General features: G+C 46.5%; 1 protein-coding gene across 3 annotated transcripts in view; it reads left to right on the top strand.

Moving 5' to 3' along the window:
* Positions 1-14,574, top strand: part of Paxip1 (PAX interacting protein 1) — a 53,165-nt gene extending 38,591 nt beyond the window's left edge. For all 3 annotated transcript variants that reach the window (XM_076913278.1, XM_076913277.1, XM_076913279.1), the window contains 8 exons: positions 387-457; positions 2,523-2,625; positions 4,338-4,506; positions 5,599-5,699; positions 12,265-12,399; positions 12,483-12,558; positions 12,640-12,704; positions 14,095-14,574. In XM_076913278.1, coding sequence (XP_076769393.1) covers positions 387-457; positions 2,523-2,625; positions 4,338-4,506; positions 5,599-5,699; positions 12,265-12,399; positions 12,483-12,558; positions 12,640-12,704; positions 14,095-14,106 — 732 coding nt within the window. In that variant the 3' untranslated portion in view covers positions 14,107-14,574. The remainder of the gene's footprint in view (positions 1-386; positions 458-2,522; positions 2,626-4,337; positions 4,507-5,598; positions 5,700-12,264; positions 12,400-12,482; positions 12,559-12,639; positions 12,705-14,094) is intronic.
* The last annotated feature ends 10,684 nt before the right edge of the window (positions 14,575-25,258 follow it).

The following is a 25,258-nucleotide window of genomic DNA, read 5'->3' as shown; positions in this document are numbered from 1 at the left end:
GTATCTAGTGGTTTGAAGCTAGTCTTGTTTTAGGGATTGATGGTTTGCTGTGTTCCAGGTTGGGACAGAGTACTTGAATAAAGATGGGGAGTGGATGATTGAGGGTTCTGAGAAGTGAAGGGGATGGACAGGTCTGTTTAAGTATCTAGAGATTTGGTGACTAGAGGGGGAGAGAAAGGAAAAGGCAGGATCTGGAGTGTTAGGCTCTGCTCCTGGCCTGGCCCACGCATCCTTGTTGAGCCAGTACTTGCTCTAGCAGTGAGGGCAGTGGCAGGGCAGTGGCTCTCCTGTTCCTGGGGACCGAGGGTGTTGGTGATGTTGTCTCTTGGAAGCCTCTATATTCTTGGAGATTGTTTGACTTGAAGTACACACCATTTCCATTACAGGGTGTAAGATTACCTCCTAAGCTGAAGCCGAATGAGGTCGCCAACATCCAGCCTTCTTCTAAAAGAGCCAGGTATGCGCAGCAGGGCAGGTCTCTCACACTCCTCTGTCCGTGACAGGTCAGCTTCTGAACATTGCTGCCAACTGTCAGTGTTTCTGCGAGTTTTCATAGTAAATTGTATTCAAGGAGCTGGGGAGGTGGGTCAGCCGTTAAAAGCACTAACTGCTCTTACAGAGGACCTAGGTTTAGTTCCCAGCATGCACATGGCAGCTCACAATTGCCTGTAGCTTCAGTTTTAGGGGATCTGATGACGTCTTCTGGCCTCTGCAGACTCCAGGCATGCACATGGTGCGCAGACACACATGCAGGCACGCATTCACACACCGGTACGGATTCGCTTCTGCCTCATGACACCATAGTGTCTCATTTGATAGACACTCAGTGATGAAGCACATGTTCTCTTATTAAAAATAAAAACGTGCTGGGCAGTGGTGGCGCACGACTTTAATCCCAGCACTTGGGAGGCAGAGGCAGGCGGATTTCTGAGTCCGAGGCCAGCCTGGTCTACAGAGTGAGTGTCAGGACAGCCAGAGCTACACAGAGAAACCCTGTCTAGAAAAACCAAAAACCAAAACCAAAAATAAAAACGAAGACCTTTTTTTTTCCAAGAACTTTACCCAAACCATGTGTTAAGTGTTAGCTGCTGTTAGGAGTCAGACTGCCCCCTGCAGTGCTCCCAGTGCGCTATGATGCAGTGCTCCCAGTGCCCTATACTGGGCCATACTGGGTTCTTCAATTCTCAGGGAGGCCACCCTGGGAAAGAGAGCATAAACTCGTGCGTGACTCCTGTGCTTGGCCCTCTGCATGCTGGCTGGCTGTTATTCCTTGTCTACTCTTTGCTTCATCCGGAGGCAGCATGGCTGGCCAGCAGTCCTACATCCCTGAGAGCAGACGCAACATAGAACTGAAGCAAGCCGGGAGGCTCTGTTCTCAGGATGCTCAAGCGCTCCTGGCTCCACACTGTACTTGCTGAGAGGGAACTGTTGAGGGGTCAGCCATTTGCAGTCAGCATTTTCTCCTTGCCTCACTCCCCACACCCACATACAAGCTGAAGAAAACTCAGGTTTATGGATATGGATAAGGTTGAAAGTGTTTTCCAGACTATCACGTTTACATAGAAACTGGGAAATGGGATTTGAGAGCACTGAAGGTGAGTGTACAAGACCAAGGCTTTTATTTAAACTGTGCCTTGGTGACTAGAACTTACCTGTACAGAAGTGCTAGGACACCCTCCCAGTGTGTCGTAGTGCATGTAACAACAGCCACAGAGTCATTTGGTGTTTTTAAAAGCTTAACATAAGGCAGTAGGTGTGTGGTCACTTGTAGAGCCCTTACCTGTTGTGGTGAGGCTCTCGGTCCCGTCAGCCCTACTACAAAATATTTAAAAATACACTTTAATGTGAATGCTGGGCACATATGTGTTAACATGAAGAGCAGCCTCTGTGCTGGGCACATACATGTTAACATGAAGAGTGGACACTATGCTGGACACATGTGGTAACATGAAGAGTGACCTCTGTGCTGGGCACATACATACTAACGTGAAGAGTGGACACTACTGGGCTCGTACATGTTAACATGAAGAGTGGACACTGCTGGGCACATACAAGTTAGCGTGAAGACTGGACACATGGGGCAAGCTGGTAGACCGGTGACTTAGACACTGGTTCTAATGCTGCTTCCTTAAGTACTGCTGGACCATAGTGACAGGGAGTGAAGACTTTTTCTTTTTGTTTTGGAAAGGGTGTCATGTAGACCAGCTGTACCTGAGGTTGGCTTTGAATTGGTTTTGCTGGCTGTGCCTATGCTGGCATTGGAGATGTGCACCATGTCCACCTGAGAGCATTGTTCTTATCAAGAATGATCTGGATGCTGGTTTTCCAGGATGTCTCAAGTGGCATCTTTTGTGGTGGAACTCTATGTTAATGGTGGGAGAGAAAGGCCCATCTTCCATCACAGGAGCACCCCCTCCAAACCGCCCCCCGCACTCAAACTCCTAAAGCTTGTTACGTTCCGGGTTCCCTATATATAGAGCACCTGTCTGAGGTCATCACTGTCCTGTGTGTTTGCGTCACAGAATTGAAGACTTGCCACCTCCCACTAAGAAGCTGACTCCAGAACTGACGCCTTATGTGCTGTTCACCGGGTTTGAGCCTGTTCAAGTTCAGCAGTACATTAAGGTGAAGCTGTGCTTAGAGCTTTTCAGTAGTGTCTTCTCTGCCTGACTTTGCTTGACACTAGCCATTTATCAGTGGAGTGCTTGGCTAGCTGCCATGTATGCACCCTCCTTGCTGAGGTGGCACTGGCAGGAACGAGCAGCCTGTTGCAGCCCCACTGATAGTGTTTATAAAGTATTAGAGGTCACCTTGTTCAATGCCATTATTTTATAGTTCATTACAAGTTGGTTTTTTTGTTTGTTTGTTTTGTTTTGTTTTGTTTTGTTTAATGTAAGAGTCTGGACCATGAATTTTTTTTTTTACTATTATTAATTGGTTATTTTATTTATTTACATTTTAAATGTTATCCCCCTTCCCAGTCTTCCTTCTGCAAACACCTGTCCCATCCCCCTTCCCTTTGCCTCTAAGAGGGTACTCTCCCACCCACCCATCCACTCTAGCATACCCATAAGCTGGTGCAACACGCCTCTACAGGACCAAGGGCCTCCCCTTCCCATTGATGTCAGATGAGGCCATCCTCTGCTTCATATGTAGTTGGAGCCACAGACCCATCCATGTATACTCTGGTTGGTGATTTAGTCCGTGGGAGCCTTAGGGGGTCAGTTAGTTGATCCTGTTGTTTTTCCTATGGGGTTGCAATCCCCTTCAGCTCCTTCAGTCCTTCCCCTAACTCTTCCTTTGGGCTCAGTCTGATGGTTGGCTGTATCTGCATCTGTTTTAGTCAGATGCTGGACGGTCTGGTTTACCTCACTCAGGATGGTATTTTCTAGTTCCTTCAATTTGCCTGCCAATTTCGTAAAAGTCATTGTTTCTAACAGCAGAGTATAGAGACTTCAAGCTTGGAGGGCACTGGGCCTCTAGGTTCTCTGAGAACATGGTCTTCCCATGATTAGGTCTCTGGGGAAGAAGGAGGCTACCCTGGGGTAGGGTGGGTGGGATGGCTGGTAATAATAGAACATTTGTAAATACACATTTTGCAGAGAACATCAGAGGGATTGGTGGGATTTGGTAATTAGTTGGTAGTTTTATTTTGGTGTAAGAGGGTCAAAAATTCACTGACTGTGTAGTTAGATTCATACACTTTCTATGTAAAATGTAATTATTCCTTGTGTACTTTCTGCGTTGTGTTGGAGGTGCAGGGTGTCATGTGTGTGCACAGCATACATCTGGAGATCACAGGACAGCTTGTAGGATTGGCCCTCTCCTTCAACCGTGTGGGTTTCAGGAATGGGACTTTTTTGTCATCGGGCTTGATGGCAGCTGTCTTTACCCACTGAGCCACTTTGCAGCACCCCACCTTTTTTTTTTCTTTAAAGGAAGCAGTTGCTAACACTGCTGTTATAAATTTTATTTATATGCCTCTAAGACCTGAGCAGGGCTGTTGCATGGTCTTTGTTACATGTGTGTTCCTCAGTCCCCCAGTTGCACCACTGTTAGTTGGAGATGGGGGTCCATGTGCTTCCGTGGGTCTTCTTCAGTGCAGACTGAATACCTGTAATGCGGTGAGCCCTGGAACTTGGGCTTTTTAGATGCAGTTACTGATGTCTGGAGAACTTGTGTTGTGACACAGATTCCTGTGGGGTTGGCTACTGAGGGACCCACTGGAGGTACTTTGTGCTTTTCCCGTCAAGAGTGCAGCTGAGGAAGGTGACCGTTGAGTGTGTGTCACTCTCTGCTGACATGTGGTTCCCTTTCTGGTGTGTTTGCGGCTCCAGAAGCTGTACATTCTTGGTGGGGAAGTTGCTGAGTCCACAAAGAAGTGTACCCACCTCATTGCCAGCAAGGTGACACGCACAGTGAAGTTCCTGACGGCCATCTCTGTGGTGAAGCACATCGTGACTCCGGACTGGCTGGAGGAGTGCTTCAAGCGCCAGATGTTTATCGGTGCGTGCTGGGCAGGGCCGGGGTCTTATCTTGTCGGCTTCTTCCTCTTCCTCTCTTCCTCCTCTCTCCCTCTCTCCCTCTCTCCCTCTCTCCCTCTCTTTCTCTGGTTGTCTGGCTGTTGATTTTGAGACAGGATTTCTCTGTACAGTCCTGGCTGCTGCCTAGCTAAGGGTGCTCATTTTCAAGGGTGAAGTTATGGCTTTTTCGTGGATTTACCTCAGAATTTGTCTAGTTTGTTCTTTAACTACTTGGTATTTATTCATTTAATTAAGCTCATAAATTTATCACCTCTCACAGGGATTCCTTTGATTGACATCTTTGTATTCTACAGTAAGACATAAAGGTTTAGTCTTTGAATGGTGTCAAGGGAGAAGGTGAGCTGCAGCCGTCGTTCCCAGTGCGTGTCCTTTGGACACCCACCTGTGATAGGCAGGTCCCACTGTGCCACCAAGTCTTAGTAGACAAGGATGGCCACATCCTCACTGAAGCCCACAGGCGGGCAGCCTGTGGAAGCTCTGCACACAGGATGGCCTCTTGTTAGTTACACTGGGAGCTGCGGTGTGGCTCTGTGGTAGAGCATTTGCCTGTCTTATAGTTGTCTTAGTCAGCATTACTGTTGCTACAATCAAACACCATGATCAAAAGTAACCTGGGGAGGAAGAGGTTTCCGTATCGCTGTTCTTCACCCAAGGAGTCAGGACTGGAACACAAGCAGGGTGGGAACTTGGAGGCAGGAGCTGATGCAGAAGCCATGAGGGATGCTGCTTACTGGCTTGTTCCCCATGACCTGCTCAGCCTGCTTTCTTACAGCATCCAGCACCCAGGACCCAGGGATGGAATCACCCACAAAAAAACCTGAGCCATTCCTAATTCAAAAAAAATGCCCTTCAGATTTACATATAGTTCGATCTTCTGGGAACAATTTCCCAATTATCCCTCCTCAGATGATTCTAGTGAGTGTCAAGTTGATATAAAAACAGCCAGGCCAACACCCAAGTCACAGGATGAATGTGGCTGTGGGTTATATGTCCTGCCTGCATGTAGGCCTGGCTCTGCACAGGGTGCACCTTTCAGCACTGTTCTGTTTTCCAGATGAGCAGAGCTACATCCTGCGAGACGCTGAGGCAGAAGTGCTCTTCTCTTTCAGTCTGGAAGAGTCCTTAAAGCGAGCCCACGTCTCTCCGCTCTTTAAGGTATGCTGGCAAGGAGAGCCCCCACAGCGGCTGTGGCTGTGACTGAAGTTGCTGATGGTAGGATCGCCCGACTGTCCCTTCCATTTCATGGCCATTTTCTGCAAGGGAGTGTAACACATCTTAGTAGATACTGACGGGTTCTCACTGTGTAGGTCAGGCTGGGCTGGAGCTTGCTCTATAAACCAGGCTGGCCTCCAGCTTACTGAGATCCTCTTGTCCCCTGAGCACTGGGATTAAAGCCATGTACCACCATATGTGATCTTGGGGACACTCTTCACTCTGATGAAAAACTGTTAGAATAACCTAAACAGGAGATCTGTTAGAGATAAGGGACTCGAGCGTGTATTGATGAATAGTTGAACTGGTAAAGGACATTTCCGGTTTCAGGCTTCTTGTTTTGATTGTTTTATGGGTAACCTAAGCTGGCCTCTAAATCTTGATCCTCCTCCCTCTGCCTCCAATTCCTACTGTCATTGGCTGCCATAACCAGCTTGTTGGTTTTTGACTTTAACAAACCTTAGAAGGCCTCTCTGCTCGTATGCTCACTAAATGTGCATTCCACTAGAGATGGTTCTTGGGAACATTCTGACTGAATGCTAAAGTGAATATTGAGGAGTATGTATTTTTAATATTTGATAGATAAAAGGCTTGGGGCAGTTGGGAAGTAATTTTTTTTTTTTTTTTTAAATCAGAGAACTAATCAATAAAAATCATTTGGTCTTTGAACTTCTTAGGAATGATTTGGAAGCCGAGGTTCAGTTTTACCTCCAGGGTCTGAGTTTTCTAAATGTTTACCTTTTTCTGTGAAAGTCTTGTTATAAGCCTAGGAAAGTATCAGCTTCAGTATGGTTTCCTTTTCTGTTGCTTTGTCGTAGCTGAATTGGGTCTGACAGCTGTGGCCAAATGCTGTGCTGCACTGGACTGGAAAATGTACCCTCATCCTTGTTCTTGTAGATGGCTGTAAGGTTTAGGCCCTGGTTCTTCCTCCCAGCCTATGCTCCTGGAAATAAGACTCAGACTCAAAATATATTTACAAGTACCTTGGCCATATTAGCTAGGCTCTTCTCTGACTAAATCTAACTTAAAATATCCCATTTATTTTAACCTATATTCTAGTACGTGTCTAGTTACCTGTGCTCAGGTGCCATGTATCCATCTCCTCACATCTTTCTTGGCAAATCTCCTGTAATTGGCTCTGTCCCAGAGTTCTTTCTGCCTCCTGGATGTCCCACCTTCTATTTCCTACCTAAGCCATAGGCCATAGTCTTTTTAATTGACAGGCATTACAATACACAAGATAATTCTCTACAATTTCCCTTTTTAGTACAATAAAAGGCTCTTTTTTCTTTCATATGAATTGAATATAATTATAACAATTATAAAACTATAAGGTATGATATACATTAACAATGTCCAGTCCACAGTATTTGGCAATTAAGGAAATTTTTCTATTATCTATCCTACCTTAGATTATTAACCTAAAAACATCTTCTTGGACCTAGAACATCATCTTAAATCCTGAACAATTTAAGCTTATAGTAAGGTTCTGACTATCTAGTCTTCAACCCTATCAGAGACCTGAGAAGGAATAAATATTACCTGAATATTCAGGAAGTGCAGGGATGCAGCTTCCAAAAGTTATAGAAATGACAGAGACAGCTGACTGCCTCGACAGACTCTAGTGGTGTCCCCATAACACTGGAGTGTCCATCTTCAGCCTTCTGATGTGTGAAGCAGGAATTATGAAGCAGGAATTATGAAGGACTTATGTGTGTGTCTTGGCAGAGCTTGCCAGTTGACCAATGGACTTCTGTGTCCATTTATCCTTTCTGCACAGATTTCTCTGTAGTTGAAACATGGACATTTTCTTTGCCTAGTGGTTAGCTTGTCACAGTTGAAGCAACTCCATATGAAGGTTGATACACATCATCTTCTGTGACATGGAATGGGGGTACTGTCGGGAGCAGTCCTGTCTCATAGTCAAAAGATCTTTTAATAATGAAATAATTATAAATGCTGTATTCTGTGTATGTCCGAAAATTTTGAAGACCAGTCAGTTATCTACAGTATATCTGAATTGTCAAACATTTGTTTATTCTTAGCTATTAATTATCTGAGTGTCTTAGTTAGGGTTCCATTGCTATGAACAGACACTATAACCAAGGCAAGTCTTATAAGGACAACATTTAATTGGGGCTGGCTTACAAGTTCAGAGGTTCAGTCCATTATCAAGGCAGGAAGCATGGCAGCATCCAGGCAGGCATGGCACAGGAGCTGAAAGTTCTACATCTTGTTCTGAAGTCAAACAGGAGAAGACTGGTTCCTTCAGCAACTGGGAGGAGGGTTGTCTCAAAGCCCACTCCCATAGTGACACACTTCTTCCAAGAAGGCCACACCTCCATTGATACTGAATAACCTTGAAAACATTTTATTGTAATTAACTAAACTTGTACCTGATGCAACTGTGAGTTTAACTGACTACTAGCTTGCATTTCTTAACCATCCCTAACAGTGTGAGGACTCCAGATCCATGGCTGTGTATATATACACAGATTCATGTCTCAACAAGTCCTATTGGTCCTCTTGATTTCTCTCTTCTGTCTGTAGCTAAGATCTTTGGGGGTGGGGGAGGGGTCTTCCTCTATTAAGTCTGATTTTTATTCCTTTGGATGGGATCCGTAGTTTTTCTTTTCTTGTAGAAACCAGAGCATACCCTCTCCCCGGGTAACATGTTTTATCTGCCTCTGGGGGCCTCTTACCCTTTGTGTTTGTTCAGCTTTTCCTTTCTACGTCTGCTCCTGTGTCCATTAAGCCTTTGTTCTCTCTTGAGTTTTCTGTTTTATCTATTGAAACTGCTCTGGCTTTGATAACTGGGCTATTAATGTTTATATCCAGAGCAGTATTGTTTAATTGTTGTGCAGATGAGTATTTCCTCTGTTGACCTGACATGACTGATTTGAATTTGATATTGGAGCCTCTTGAGTCATTTCCTGACAAGGGGTTTTCTTGTTTAACCCTTGTTGATCTACATTCATTAGTCCAGTGCAGGCCTTTGCCACACCTTGAGGACGTTCTAGAAGGCTGGGCCTTCTTTTGGGATTTTCTCTAGGAAAAAAAAAAAAAAAAAAACATTGTTTCTAGGAATACCTTGCCTAGAATCTCTTTTTAAATGACCTTGTTTGTCACAATTAAAACATTTGACAGTTTGATGCCTCTTAAAGCCTTTAAGAATTATTTCTTGTATTAAAGTTGCATCCTTACAGTGTTTTAAATTCTGCCTTTCTGTTGGATGCCATCTGAGTTCTTCCTGAGGGTGCTCGCTGTCTGCTGGCATTTGTATATTGTAACTGGATAAGCTAAGGTTGGTTTTTTAACAACCTGTGGCTGACTTTCCTGGTTTTCATTAGATGCTGATGCAGTAAGCTTTAACCTTATTTTATCTTTCTTAATTTTATTTATAATCTTTTCTGATTTCTCTGCTGAGCTTGTAAGGCCTGTATCTGTTCTTCATGTTGTTCCTTTTCCTGAATCTCTATTAATATTTTTCTCATTTTTAATTATAAAACTTTCTAATTTTCCTTCTAAGGCCTTTATCTGTGTTTCATATTTTTTTCTTTTCCTCTGTCTCTATTATCTTGGCATTTTGTTCAACCTGGTCTATAAAACTTTACACTTGTTCTATTTCTTGCTTCCATGTTTTATTTTTAAATTTTGTATTTTTAACATTTTAATATGTTCTTCATTTTGATTTAGTAATTTTAGCAAAGTTTCCTCTAAGCTTCATTTTTTTTCTAAAGCCCCATTTTTCAAAAAGACATAGCAAACTAACATGCTTATTAAGATATGAATGAGACTCAGTGTTGCCATAACTATAAATGGCCATGTTTGATTTCTTCCGTAGCTTCCATCCCCCTTGAACCATTTAGAATCGTATTATATGGAGCCCAGAAGGTCTTTATGGTGTTATTTATCTTTATGTGTTTTATTTCTTTAACATTATCAGTTTCAATGTATTTATATCTAACAATGATGCTTTATAATTAGCTCCTTTTGTTTTTAGCACAAAACTATAATTTTTAAACCATTTTTATCTGATCAGGAGGTCTGTTCCTTGTCTGAGTTTGGCTTCTGCTTCGTGCTATCAGCAGTTCCGCCCCTTACTTTGAGCTCACAGAGAAGAGGCATGTTTCTGCCTTTACCTGTGACTTGGAAAACCTTACCCAATCCTAACTCCTCACCCACTCTGGGAGGTTGTAGGGTTAAACGCATTGGCTCCTTAGGTCAGCGTGTGTCTGACCAGGAAAAGCCCCTTTGGTTAGGTCTGGTCAGTTAGCTCTGCTGCACTTAGGTAGACTTTTAGCCTGAGAGAGCTGCTCCATGAGCTTCCCAAGGATTTGCAGGAATCAGCCCAGGCAGTGGCCTGAAAAGCTACAGAATAAGAGTAATCTGGAGCTGGTTCTCCACCCCTCCTCCACTGCTGTGCTCTGCCTTTGGGAGAAGCCCAACATCTGCGTTTCATTTGTAAATTCAGTAGGGGCTTTTTTTAAAAAACAAACAAACAAACAAACAAAAAAACACCTTCTGGGCTGTGAAGATGGCTCAGTGGTTAAGAGCACTGAGTGTTTTTCCAGAGGTCCTGAGTTCAATTCCCAGCAACCACATGGTGGCTCAGCCTTCTGTAATGGGGTCTGATGCTCTTTTCTGGTGTGTCTGAAGACAGCTACAGTGTACTTCTATAAATAAAATAAATAAATCTTTTTTAAAGAAAGACCATCTTCCATACTATCTCTCTGGAGGTTCCTGTTCTTTTGGCCTATAGTTATTCTTGTTTTTTTTTTTTTTTTTTTTTTTAGACACCAGACTTCCTGTCTTGCTAGCCTGACTTTATCCCTGCCTTTTACCCTGGGCATTTTACAACTGTAAGCTTAGCTTCTAATTGCCGTTAAGTTGGGGGCCATCTATAAATTAAATTTCTTTTAATATAACTATAACAGTAAATTAATCCAGTAGCTGTATTTTGTTACCTTATGTTAGCTCAGTAACCACACAGAGAAACAATATTTATTTCAAACTGCACCTCAATAGCTGAGCAGTTAAATGGTCGACCTTAGCCTTCCATGGTAATCTGGCTCCTCCCAGCCCCATCCCATGCCACTTGCATATTACTATTTATTGATCTGGCTCTTGGGGCTTCAGGTGTGTTTCCATGATCTCTCTCCAAACCCCTTCTTCATGGTTCACATCCTCCGTCCTCCTTGTTCATCCCAATCTCCTTCTCTCCCTCTCTCCTTCCTCTGGTCGGCAGACAACACCCACCCTTTTCTCTATTCTGCCCAGCCATTGGGTGATCAGCATTTATTGACAAGGCAGAGAATAAATGGTAAGAACTGTTTACACAAACTTGAGATTCTTGGTCTAAGTATTACAATGCCATGTCTGGATTAAAACAAGATACGGAGGCAGAGAAATCAGCATGTGAATAACACAAAGTTAAACTTTAAACCGTGTATAAAAATATTATGCCTACAGGTGGCAGCTGTGGCCATGTGAGATGATAAAAATATATTCTCTTTGAATGTAATTTTTACTAGACCTCACAGTGGAGCGAATAATATACCTGGGCTTACTTGAGACTTAAAACTGCTGTCCTACTGTGTACCAAGCATTTTGTTTAACCTGCCTTTAAGAAGCAATGTATCATCCCTTACTTGCCTTGGAGTTCCTATGTAAATGACCTTTTACAACCCAAGCTAATACATAGCTGTACCTAAGTCATGTGCTCTTCCGTGTTCCTGACCTAAGACTGATGCCTGTGTGTTTCAGTGCGTGTTCCGATTGTCTTTGCTGGAAACAGCAGATGGGCTGGAAGCTATTTTAGAGACAAATATCCATCATAAATGTTGAGCATAGCATCTGGATCCCGCTTGATCATGTTGGCAATCCTGTCAGGGATCCCTGTTCCTTCCATATGTGCTGACTTTCTGTGCTGTTCAGTAAAGGGGAGAGGAAAACCCTTTGTGCAGGACAGGAACAGATTTCCGAGAAAGCCTTCAGACAGGCACAGATCCAGATTCATACAGTAGAATGGAGAGGATGGAGGACACAGAGGATTGAAATTCTGAACTTGCTTTTGGACATCAAGGGAGGTGTTCTGATTTCTGTCCTTAATGCAACACCAATGTCTTGTCAGAATCTTGAGTTATAAGTGTGTTCACATTGACCACAGCAGCTACATGTAGTCCTTCTACTGACCATAGGCCACCTTCCATGCCGGAAGTGTTGAGCTAACCCTCTGTGTGGGGCAGAAGACAGGGAGCTAGTAGGGAATGGAGCCGGCACAGTTCTAGAAAATTAGATATCTTGTCAAAAAAGTCTCAGTAGAACAGGTGTTACAGCACACACCTTTAAATTGGAGATAAGAGTCAGACATCTCGAGTTCACAGCCAGCCTGATCTAGTCAGAGCTACACAGACACCCTGTTGCAAAAAACAAAGCCCCAAAAAACCTCATGAAAAGTGACATGCAATTAAAAACATTTAAAAGACATGTTTCTGTTTACTTCTAGACAAAGTATTTCTACATCACCCCTGGCATCTGCCCAAGCCTTGCAACTATGAAGGCAATTGTAGAGTGTGCAGGGGGGAAGGTGTTAGCCAAGCAGCCATCCTTCCGGAAGCTCATGGAGCACAAGCAGAATAAGGTGAGAGAGCAGAGCCCCGCAAAGCCAGTGCTGTCCCATGTGGGTGCTTCTCCCTCACTCATAAGCCCTCTCTCTCTCCCTAGAGTCTGTCGGAGATCATTTTAATATCCTGTGAGAATGACCTGCACTTATGTCGCGAGTACTTTGCCAGGGGCATAGGTACGGCTCTCTGCACCTCTGCACTGACCTGTGAGAGTTCTCCATGGCCTTGTCCTAACAGTTTTGGTTCTTTTCCTTCAGATGTTCACAATGCAGAGTTTGTCCTGACTGGAGTGCTCACACAGACACTGGACTATGAATCATATCCTTTACGAGGGCTCATAGCAGGGACAGGTGAGGCTGAGGGCGCATTTGCAGGTTGAAAAGGGACATATCATGGTCCTTGTCTCAGGTGACCAACCAAGGGCCTGTTTGGCTTCTGTAGGTGTTGAAGGTCTTGACAGTTGGACCCCATAGAAATTGATGGGAGTGCATGCCGGAGGGCTGTTCCACACTCCACAGCTTGTTGTGGCAGACGTGCTGGACAGCTAAGGCTTTTCAGACTCCCAAGAAAGAAGCCTACCCGTTTACAGTTCCTATCGCTAAATCTCAGGTCTTAGTTTTACAAGGACACAGATTTGGGGAGTGCGGAGCTCAAGACAGGGTTTCTCTGTATAGACCAGGCTGTCCTGGAACTCACTCTTTAGACCAGGCTGGCCTCGAACTCAGAAATTCGCCTGCCTCTGCCTCCCAGTGTGCCACCACTGCCTGGCAAGACATTGATTCTTAAGAGGAGGTTTTACTCTACTGCATGCTGGCCTGGCACCCTGTGGCCCAGGCTGGCTTCACACGGATCTTCTTGCTTTCTCCTTGAGTGCCAGGATTAGCTGAGGTGGTTATTTTAATGAGTGACCAGCCCCCAGGTCAGAGTGATGTCACCCAGCTGAGTGCATTTACTAAACACTTAGCCCCTAGAACTCAGTAACTGAGCTAGAAGACCTCACTCCGTGGCTAGTAGGAGCCAGCAGGAGCCTGGCAGGGACCCTTCTCCCACCAGACTGAGCTGGGCAGTGACAGGCGGCAGGCATGCTGTAGTGGCTGGTCTTTATGTAGCATATCCTGTGATGTCTTCCCCAGGTGTCTCCTACACTGCTTACTCCTGAAAACATGGTGGAGCTGCTTTTCAGGTTACATTGGCCAACTGAAGGCCTGTCCCCATGCCTTTGGGGTCGAATGAACCTTTCACAGGAGTTGCATATCAGATATTTACATTACAATTCATAATAGTAGTAAAGTTACAGTTATGAAGTAGCAACAAAAATAATTTTGTGGTTGGGGCTTACCACAGCGTGAGGTATTAAAGGGTGGCAGCATTAAGAATGTTGAGAACTACTGCTGCCCTCAGTGTTGCCCACATAAGATGCTTAGGGTGACAACTGTCTTAAGGACATGTTTTTGTGGTGGCTTTAGGGACAGGAAACCAGGAATGTGCCTGGGGTTAAGCTTTAGCTATGACCTAAGCAGGGTACTTCCAGCCAGCTACCTATGTGTTAGGTAGAGAGCCCATGCCATAGGTGTTAGAGTTTACAACAGGACAAGGTAGCTGGAATACAGAAGGAGGTGGTCTCTAGAACTACCTCTGCCATGGGGGCTCTGGCCTAATGTGACCCTGCTACCTTGTGTGTGAAAACTATTTTCCTCAACAAGGCCACATATAAATTTAACTGATGGCCTCTTGCTGCTGCTAGCCTGGAGCCTGGAGCCTGGAGCCTGGAGCCTGGAGCCGAGCACAAGGGTAGCTGCTGGCAGCATAACCCAGGACTCCCTCCCTGCAGAGGGCTTGTTTTCCAGGTCTGCCTTAGGGAGCGACGACCTCTACCGGGAAGACAGATGTAATACTGACTGCATCGCGTTAAGATGTGCGATCTTCTAGGAAACATAAATTATGTTTTGTATTATATGCCTAAAAGCCCACATTAAGTCTTCTGATTAATTTGCCAGGTTTTTATGTGTTTTCAGAAAGCTGTATGAAATTTCATCTACAAATAAAAATTATGTAAATAAGACTTTGCTGTCTAAATTATGGATGTTAAAGATATGAGATGTTTTGTACTTTGATTATTTTTATTTCCTACACTTTTCTTTTATATTGATAACTTGCTCACATTTAAATAAATGTACTTTTTGAACTTAGAATTGAGTGATTATTTAAAACTTCATATTTGCATAATGTAAATGATTTTCAACAAACTAGAAGGAATTTTGAGAAATTTCACAGCAGAGTATTTTTGAAGTAACTTTTCTCCTGGAGAAATAAGTTTTGATGGTATTTCATCCACAGTCACCCTTCACTGATGTGGTAAGGGGCTCCAGACAGGTGGACTGGAAGCCTAGACAGCCACTAAATGCAAACTGTTCCCAGCCTGGGTCGAGCCCACCCTGCTGTGCTGCCTTTGTACTCCAAAGCATGTGGGAGAGTGCTCTGTTCTACAGGAAGGACCAGTGTCTTCACCTACATGTTTCCCAGCTAGCCGTGATCTCTGGTGACTTTGCATTGGACTGTGTTATATAGTTATTATCTGCAGAAACATTCTTCTGTTGAACTGAGACATTCCTAGTGGCAGTTTTAGTCAGAGCACTGCACAGGCGGGCAGTGTCTTCACAGGCTGCTTTGGAGTGTCTGCTCTGAAGCTTGTGTCTGTCTAAGCAACCTGAGAAACTCCCTACAGAGCTGGTAGAAGTTGTCACTATGAAGTAGTTCCACGTGTGGAAATCAGGGTGAACAGAAGAGCTCCATAGGGACATGGGGACAGTCGGATTTGCCAGCATGCCACATGCCGTCCTGTGTCTTAGACCCTGGAAGAAGGTGGATGTAGGTTCAACAGCCTTCTCTGTGGAATGTCACACATCTGTCACCTCTGCAAGATACAAGGTGTATCTTTAACAGAAATAAGACTGGCTTGATTAACCTTTCAATTAGTATCTTTTGTAAGCTGCCAAGAAATACAACTTGAACTGTCCAGAACCACAGGTTTACACAGCTGTTGGCTGGGAGGGCAAGGTGATGAGCAAATGCTTGTTATGAAGTAGATCAGAAAGATGTTTTCAAAAATGGTGCACACACATCTGTAGTACCAGCAACCAGGGTGCTGAGATACAGTGTTCTGCATAGCAGGTCCTGGGCCATCTGGGGCTACATGAGTGAGATCCTGTCTCAAAAAGTAAATAAAAATTATATTTTGCCCACATTGTTTAAAATACAGTTAAGTTTCTTCTGATAATTGTGTCTTTTTAATTGATGTTCTGTAACATCGAAGTTAGGTACATGATCTCGCTCAGCTGGTTACGTCGGAAGGTGCTGAACAGTCATGAGTCTGCCGTGTCATTTGTAGTCCTGTGTTTTGCAGCACTGGCCAGAGGTAGTAGGTGGAAGATGAATGGCCGGGCTTAGGGGGTGTGTTCAAACTATTACAGAATGGTTTCATTGTGTCCTAAAGTTAAGGGGGAGTAGCCTGCGTGGCTTTGGTTTGGTTTGGGGGGATAGAGTGCCTTAGCTCTCCAGGAGTCTGGAGTGTCAGGAACCATCACCACACACCACCAGCAGGTGTGCAGCAAGAGAGTGCTTTAAATTGCATAGTAAAGATTCTAGTAGAAGCTGCACAGTCTGCTTCCTTTAAACATTTTTGCTGGAAATTGGAACACTGTTCATCAGAAGCTATCTGTCCCAGGCATCATCTGGGAGTGCTGTTCCACTCCACAAAGGATTTGTGTATAGTGAAAGTCCTGATGCTGGAAGTATTAAAAAGTGAGGCTGTTCTTACAGTTTCTGTCCTGTACCCCTCCCTGCCCCACTCTAGACTTCAGACCCCTTCTCATGCTTCTCAATGGCTGATGTGTCTGTCCCTGATGCCATAGGCACAAGCAGCTTCAACTTTGATTCTTGTTTTCTTCAAAAACATGTATTTAGTTAAGGAACATGTATTTAGTCAAAAACATGTATTTAGTCATGAGTGTTAGCATGTGTGCCAAGCACATGTAAGTGCTGGGACAGCTTGAAGACAATGGAGGAGTTGATTCTTTCCTTATGCCATGTGGGTCCCAGAGAATAAACTCAGGCTGTCAAGTCTGAGAGCAGGCACCTTTCCCTGCCGAGCCTTCTCACTGCCCTTTTTTATTTTATTGAGATTGTTGTTTTAATTTAAATATTTTAAAATTACAATTAGGTATTGTTTTACTTATCTCCCTGGCCTCAAACTTGCTGTGCACCAGAGGATAATCCAAGTCTGGTCCTCCCTGCCTCCATCTGGTGCTGGAGCTGCAGTCCTCTGCCTACCCTACGTGGACACATCCCCAGCCCTGTCTTGCTCACAGTACTGCAGATGTTCCAGTGCCCACTGTCAACAGCTGCCTGCCCTTCATCAGTGTCAGCAGGAGTCTGATCCTCCTTGCCAGTCTTCCCTTGTCTGGTTGATGAGCAGTTTCCTTGAAATAAGGCTCTGCTTGTTTAGTCATGCCAGAAAGAAAACCCAAACTGTCCACCCTTGCCAGTCATTCTTCTGCCTCTGGCTAATCCTCAGTCAGAATGCCCAGTTCCTATGTGGCAGGCTTTTCTGGGTACTGAGTCTTGTGGGCCTTTCCCCCCACTTTCCTCTGTTTGTTTTCTGTTCCCTTTCTGGTAGGCTGTCAGGGACCCTGGGAGGCTTGTGGTTGCCTTTTTGTGGTTACCTGTTGTACTCTGGTTTCTCCTCTGCTATGGAAAAGCCTGAGGGGCTAGATGCTCTGTAGGAGGAAGACTGCTCTGAAGGAGTGTCCGGGTTCATTCCACAGAAGTGATGACTGCCACGTGCTATCAGTGGCATATGGACACACAGGCAGAGTGAAGGCTAAGTCCTTGAAGTGGTGAGTTTATTCTGGGCCATTTAGGTGATCCAGTCAGACCCCACATGCCCTGAGAAAGGAGCCCAAGAGATGAGAAGAGAGGGTTTAGCCCGTGTTAGTGTCTAGATGCTGTACTGAAAGCCACAAAACACCTTCAGCCCACAGAGGCGGACAGCTGGAGCATGAAGACTAATCCTACAAGTCTGGCCAGGGTAAACAGGTGACAGTTGTCCCCTGGCATCTCTGTAGACTGTGGACCTCTGCAGTTTGTTTTAGACAGAAACTCAGCTGTGCAGCCCAGGTTGGCCTCAAGCTTGTGATATCCCAGCCTCCCAAGTGCTAGAGAGTTAAAGGCATGCACTGCCATACTGTGAGGTGACCTCTTGGTTCTGTCTAGTAGACCCACCAGCCTTCTGATTACAGAAATGTAAGGAAATGGGGTTTTGTTTTATTTCAAGCCACTACCTTCTCTGTTAACTTCCCAGGAGCAACAGAAGGATGTGGGCAATGATAAATTATTAAAGGATGCTCCATGTACCCAACGGGTCTGCACATGGCTCTGCATCTCTCAAGATCGCTGTATTCATGAACAAAAAGACACATGCATGCACACATGCACACACACCCATACTCACTCAAGCACACACACACCTTTACGTTTTAAAAGACTTAACTAGCCCAATGGCTGGGCCACTCCTGAACCACCACATGGCTAACACACGACCCACGGATATTCCTGAGTTAATACTTGCTAAATCTACATTTCATCTCTGCTACCCCAGATACAATCGGGGGAGTGGCCCCTGAGGCCACTTCCCTGATGCTTACAATTCTGCCCCTTCTTTTTCCCTTAGTCCCTTGTCTGGGAAATCTAAAAGTCCCGCCTCTGTCTCCCTGCCTACCCATTGGTGTTAATAACTTTATTGACTAATCAAAAATCAATTGGAGACAGGGACCCTCAGCATCTGGACAAGTAGATTCCCCGTGTAATTTGGGGAGCTGAATTAAGACAAAGCATTAGAACCATTCCCCAACAGATGTATCCCAAATCCCACTAGAATTCTTGGGAGGCATTTGATCAAAATATTTTGAACTAAAATGATCAATAATGAGTAGTTCTAATTTTGGAGGGAATGAAATCAAAACCATTCCAAAAAGATTAGTTTGGGATTGGACACAGACAAGTGGGATTCAAGAGCCCACTGGAGTCCTCTTTGTCAGAAGTAATAAAAGTAAGGAGGGTTCCACTTAAGTGTGGTCTGAGAGGAGGCAGGCCCCAAGCCTGCCCATCCACCCTTCCTGGGTCAAAACCCTATCTCCTGGTGAGCACATGCCATGCTGGGCTGCAGCCATCTCAGCAGCCCCTGTCAGAGCAAACCCCGATGTCCTGGATTTCTCATCTCTGTGCTCCTCAGAACGAGACTGTAGTCAGTAGAGAGGGGCTGTCAGCAAGGGAGTTTGGTAGCTGGGTTTTATGTATGCACTAGTTTATTTGAGTCTGGGTCATATGCATGCACTAGTTTATTTGAGTCTGGTCTAGCCTTTCATTTTTTGCTTTTCCTACAGCATCTCTCCACTTTCCAGCTATGTAGCCAAGTCTGGCTTTGAACTCATGACCCTCCTTTTTTTGTTTCCTGATACTACCACACCCAGCTCTAACTGGGGCCCCAAGAAGAGAAGGTAACATATCACAAGGAAAGATGGGCATGTGATACAGTACAGGGGGGCGGCTGATACCACAAGCCAGGAATTGAAATCATAGGTCACAGGTCCCACTTTGACCTTAGATTTGAGCCTCCTGCACTGTGAACAACCACTTCTCACAGGCTTAGCCCAGACATGCTGTGCATTGCTGTGATAGACAAGAGACTAGGCAGACACAGCCATTCTGCCCCAAATGCTACCCCCCAAGACCCATTCTCCTGGTGTCCTAATGAGGCCTTTGGCCTCTTTAGTTCCCTGCCACATCTTCAACCTGGAGCAGATCTCGAGTGCAGACAAGTCAGTACAGGGTCTCAAAGCCTGATGTGTCAGAGCATCCCAGTGACCTCCTGAGATGGACATGTTACGAGCACAGGCTGCACCCCAGGTCCGCAGCACTGTGCCCATACCCAATCAGAGAGCTGCTGCCCTTGGAGGCATTCCCTGGACATCAGATCTTGTCCATTAAGGTTTGCCTGAGACCCATCTTTTTTTTTTTCCCAAGAAGCCTTGGCTTCTGGTCCCTGCTTTAGCAAAGAAAAGTGTGTGTGTGTGTGTGTGTGTGTGTGTGTGTGTGTGTGTGTGTCCCTAGGTGCAGTAGCACTGCCACGCGGGGTCTGGGGGTGTGTCTGAAAACTAGATGTCCTTGCCCTGGGACTGTCACTGCCTGCTCCTAACCCACTGGTGAGACCCAGACCAGAGTGTGGCCTTTGTTGCCACCTGCTGGCCAATTTCAGATGACAGTTTGAGCAACACTCCCTCAGAGCTTTACCCCTATCCGTGCTGGACAGCTCCCGGGGCCTGAACCAAGTGCTCTCTGTGTGGTCCTGGAGAGACTGGCTGCCTACTGGCAGCATTCACAGACCCTCGGAGCTTTGCCCTCCGCCTGTGAAGGTCAGTCTGCTCCTGGCTACCTGATCTCCTCCTCAGGATCCAGGAGTCAGCGTCTCCAGGCCTTCTCTGTAGCAGAGGCTACAAGGCTGTGGTGGGTCCTTAACTTGGATGCAAAGAGCAATAAACACATGTTTACCTGCTGGTCACCTTACACCTCTCTTTATCTTTTTATAAACACATCTGTGACAACTTAGAAACTCCTTTACAATGTACATGTGACCATGAGGGTGGGTTCTGTAGCTAAAGGCCTAGAATCTAGTGTGGTCCCAGACTGTTAGCAGAGAGGTCAGCGAGCCACAGAGTATACGTGGCATCTCCCCTAAGGATGGTTTCTACTAAATGTGAGATGAAGATAAAGGTCTGGGATAAACATTCGTGGAGAGGTGTGCCTCCAAAGACCACCAGGGTGTTAACAAAATCTACTCCCAGCCTTCCAGGCAGAAAACAAGCATTTTATCCCCTCTACTTAGGGAACACCCCTGCATGATTAACATTCCTGGTTTCCCTAGAGATCTGTGGGTGAAAAGACCTTTATGCTCCCATCAGGTTACTATTGCTGTGATGAAACACCATGACGAAAAGCAAGCTGGGAAAGAGAGGGTCTGTGTGGTTTACACTTCTGCATCGCAGCCCCTCACTGAAGGGAGTCAGGGCAGGAACTTAAACAGGGCCAGAACTGGAGGCAGGAGCTGGTGCACGGTCCATGGAGAGGTGCTGGTTATTGACACGGTTCTCCTGGCTTGCTCAGCCTGCTTTCTCATAGAACCAGGATCACCAGCCCAGGGGCGGCCCCTCCCACGATGGGCTGGACCTACCTCCATAAATTTCTAAGTAAGAAAATGCCCTACAGGTCACACACAGCCTGATCTAATGGACACATTTTTCTCAAGTGAGGTTTTCTCCTCTTAGATGACTCTAGCCTGTGCTAAATAAAGTTAACTCGCACAGTTACTGAGCCCCCATGCATGCCTAGGCTTCAGGCCTTGAGTACTTTACGCCAAGAGAGGGGGAGAGGAAGAGAAAGGGCTGGGGCTGGTGTTGGCTTTTGGCACCTCAAAGCCCACTCCCAAGTGACATACTTCCTCCCAAACAGTCCATCAGCTGTGGACTAAGCATGTAAATATACGTGCCTACAGGTGTTGCCGTCATTCAAACCACCGCAGCTGACATGTGCGTGTGGGAACTGAACTCATACCCCTTGTAAGAGCTTTGAGTGCCTTTACCGGCTGAGTCCTCTCTCCAACCCAGCCACTCACTCTCTATTATCATCTGCCAAAGAGGACCTTGGCTCTGATATTTGATAAAGATCTCAGCTTTCCTTCCAGGGGACGTCAGCAAGATTACATAGCTCTGCCCAGCCGCTGGACCCAGCCTCGGGCTCTTCAGATTATCATGAATGTCCACCCTATCCCAGGACAGCCTTTGGCTCTGCATGGATGGCTGGGTCTCTAGAGCCTTGGAGTGGCCTAAGGAAGGAGGGAGAAAAATAGGCTGGACAACTGGGAAATGTGTTTTCCAGGTTGTCTCCTTCACAGGAGCATGGGTTGTGGAGGGAGCTAGGCAGGATGGAGTAAGTGGCTTCTTGGGTACTTGTAGCCTCATGGTTCTAGACATCAAGAAAGTGCGGTGGGGCCGTGCCATGCAGGAGAGCAGAGGATTTGGCCGGAGGCTGTTGGGGCCTAAGCTCGAGTCCCTGTTCGGGCGCCAAAAATGTCTCGGCCTGAGCAAAATGTTGAGGCCCGGGCTGCCCCAAGTTTGGCGGCCACTGTATCTTGGCCCAAGCTGCCGCTCCAGTCTGTGGGTTGGGTTCAGCAAGAGAGAGGGTGAGGGCGGACTCGAAGAATGGAGACCCGACAGAGTGTGTTTCAATCCCATTTATTCTTCAGTCTCTCTTCCTCTAAGTGTCTCCTAAAAGTGTCTTCTACCTAATGTCAGGTAATCTGTTTTCCTCCAAGTTGTACTGTTTCTCTGTGCTATGTCTGCTGTGTCTGATCCCCTGATCTCTGTCTCATTCTCTCCCGTCTGCCTCTGCCTTTTATATGTCTCACTTCTAAGCCATGCCTTTTGGTCACACCTTTAATCATGCCCTTAGGTCTTGTCTCTAAATCTGATCTCTACACTTCTAAGTCATACTCTTAAGTTACACAGCATTAATCTCACACACCTTTAATCTCACACACCTTTAATCTCACAAACCCAAGGTATCTAAACCAAGATTATCGGAGTGTGCTCAGCTGTTGTAGGCTATTGTAATCCAAGTCTCATGTCAGGGTATATGGCTCAAGATGGCTGCAAAGCTGATAGCCGCTTTCTGCTAAAAGTCGGCCCCCAACAGGAGGCTTTGGTCCAGGCGACCCTCAGGATGGTACAGAGACCCAGTGCAGGTAGGAGGTGACACTCGGGTGGTGTCTTAGGCAGTTTCCTCACTCCGGAATGATATCTCTAGATGCTTCTTCGGACCCCACTTTACTGTCATCTCCTCTGCTTTTTAAGTCTGCAATGTTACCCTGGGTAACGTCAAGATAAACACATGATCAGATGTCATCAGAAGATAAGACAGAAAAGTTGCTCAAGGGTGTGGCTGAGACCCAGGGGTGGGGAGGCCAGATTCACTGCCCACTGACACTTCACTTGAAGCCCCTACTGTGACACTGGGCTCTGGAACAGGTTTCCCAGAGGGTTTGGACCAAAGGCTTAAGAGAGTGAAGCAGTGATAAAGAGCAGACCTAACCTTCCAGACCCTTCTGTCAGGCTGTCTGGTGGGCTGAGAGCACTTCATCCTGTGTGGGTGGTTTTGCTTGTTTATCTAGTGTGTGTATACATATGTGTAATCAAAGAGTACTTTTGGGGAGTCCAGGAGATCAAACTCATGCCCTCAGGCTTGACAGCAGGCACCTTTACCTGCTGAGACATCTCACTTGTCCTACCTTGGGGTTTTTCTGGAAGGCACTTTGAACCAGTGAGCCAACTCCCAGGGCAGGTGCTGACATGGTCCATGTCATCCCAGTGCTGGGATGAGGCCTGGTCTCATAGACATTGACTTTCTTGGGTGGAGATCTGCCTTGATGAACTCAGGCCCACGATCTGCCGACTGCCTGCTCACCCCTGCTCCCAAAGCCCAGGGGTGCTATTATAGACAGAACATGTGGAGGGACTTTTATTGGCAAACAGACTTTCGGGGCTCTGCCCACTGTGAGAATTGGCTGAGGTCCTGCTGACTCTCTTTTAGCCCTTGAATATGACACTAGCGGTCTTCAGGGGTACACTGTGCTCACTCTGTGTCCATGGGGATTGCTCCATCTCCTCTGGCTGTTTCCTGGTTCAGGGTCGTTTTTTGAAGCCACATGCATTAGATGGGGTCTCTACTCAGGACAATGATAAGTATCCACCAGGTGTTAGCATTTTCTCTATCTCCGCCCAACAGTTACCTAGCAACAGTCAGGTACTAGCCTCTCTCCCTCTCCCTCTCCCTCTCCCTCTCCCTCTCCTCCCTCTCCCTCTCCCTCTCCCTCTCCCTCTCCCTCTCCCTCTCCCTCTCCCTCTCCCTCTCCCTCTCCCTCTCCCTCTCCCTCTCCCTCTCCCTCTCCCTCTCCCTCTCCCTCTCCCTCTCCCTCTCCCTCTCCCTCTCCCTCTCCCTCTCCCTCTCCCTTTCTCTCTCCCTCTCCCTCTCTCTCTCCCTTTCTCTCTCCTTCTCCCTCTCCCTTTCTCTCTCCCTCTCCCTTTCCCTCTCTCCCTCCATCCCTCTCCCCTCCTCTTCCTTTCCCTCCCTCTCCCCCTCCCCTCCTCTTCCTCTCTCTCTCTCTCTCTCCCTCTCCCTCTCCCTCTCCCTCTCCCTCTCCCTCTCCCTCTCCCTCTCCCTCTCCCTCTCCCTTTCTCTCTCCCTCTCCCTCTCCCTTTCTCTCTCCCTCTCCCTCTCCCTTTCTCTCTCCCTCTCCCTTTCCCTCTCTCCCTCCATCCTTCTCCCCTCCTCTTCCTTTCCCTCCCTCTCCCCCTCCCCTCCTCTCTCTCTCTCTCTCTCTCTCTCTCTCTCTCTCTCTCTCTCCTTCTTCCTCTCCCCCTCCTTTTTCTACCTCTACCCCCTTCTCCTGGTTCCCTTACTGCAAATAAACTCTTTTATAATAAGCCTGTCTCACGGCTGATTCTTGGAGGTATGACTCGGCACAGGCCCTCTCTGGTGATCCCTTCTGCCACACCACCACCGCCATTTTATAAAACAGAATGGGGGGGGGCCTTCCCCCGCCCCATGCAATAAAGGAGTTAGTGACATCTGATGTGTTATTTATAGGGTCTGAGACACAAGTGGAACAGAGCAGCTAGCTTGCTGTGGTCACTTCTTTCTCTGTGACAGTTGTGTGTGACACTGTTTCTGGGAAACATGAAGAATTCAGATTGGCTGGAGAAACACCAGTTAGCAAGCATGACACATCACAGCAAGCTGAGCTGTAGCATGTCAGGGCAAGCGACCTTGGGAATTCATGGCTTGGCTTTACACTGAAGACATAGAGGGGGTCTGGCTGCCATTTCTCTGGCTCTGTAGCTGCTAGCAGCTGTCAGATCAGCACCAGAGCTGTGAGATTCTATTATCTGATATGAAGCCAGCCCTGCCGGCCATTAAGGCACTTTTACCCATATAAAACTGAATGTCAAGGCCTTTGCTGGCTTGTGTGACTTTGGCTGACACAGAAGAAGCTCTCTGCAATTGAAGGGCAAGCCAGGGCCACAGGGTGCAGAAAGAATTTCCCTCATTATCTACCCAGAAGAAATGATCATAGAGGGTTTGCACAGGTGAGACCTCTGGTGTCTTATGACCAGATCAAGAGAATCCCTGGGTCCCAGGAAGCAGCTAAGATATGGTCTTCTGCACTGGGGACTCAAGGTCTTTGTCAGTGTTGGAATAAATACTTGTCAGCTTAGAACAGTCAGAGATCCACTTGGTTGCCATGTTTGTCCAGCTCAGGGTCTTTTGTGACTGCATCCAGCTGGTGCTGGGGACTGCAGCCCTCACACAGCACTATGGTGCTGGGGAGCCCCTGTTCAAGTTTGTTTCTTATCTACCTGCCTCAAAGCCACCTGGAACTCAGCTTAGGGCTATGGAGGTGACCTTGAAAGATGGCAGCTGAGTTATCCAGATTAAGTGTCAAGAGCCAGACCAAGAGGAAGAGAGGGATGGGAGAGGGAGAAGGGGGGAGGGAAGGGGAGGGTGAGGTGTCCACAGGAACTGTAGAGCCTCTTGCCATCTCTGAACACTGCCTTTTCCTCTGTGGCTGGCCTCATGGTAACACTCCAGTGTGGTAAGGGCCCTCACAGAAACTATTTTGGGAACTGACAGTAGGGATCCTGTCTAATGCCTTGGATCAGTGACTTTCAGACTCCCTGGGGGCAGCAAGGAAGGAACTGGGGCTGGGAG

Source organism: Arvicanthis niloticus, chromosome 15 (genome assembly GCF_011762505.2).
Source record: "Arvicanthis niloticus isolate mArvNil1 chromosome 15, mArvNil1.pat.X, whole genome shotgun sequence".
Lineage (NCBI taxonomy): Eukaryota > Metazoa > Chordata > Mammalia > Rodentia > Muridae > Arvicanthis > Arvicanthis niloticus.
Note: the sequence above shows the minus strand (reverse complement) of the source record. Positions and strands in the feature narration are given on the sequence as shown.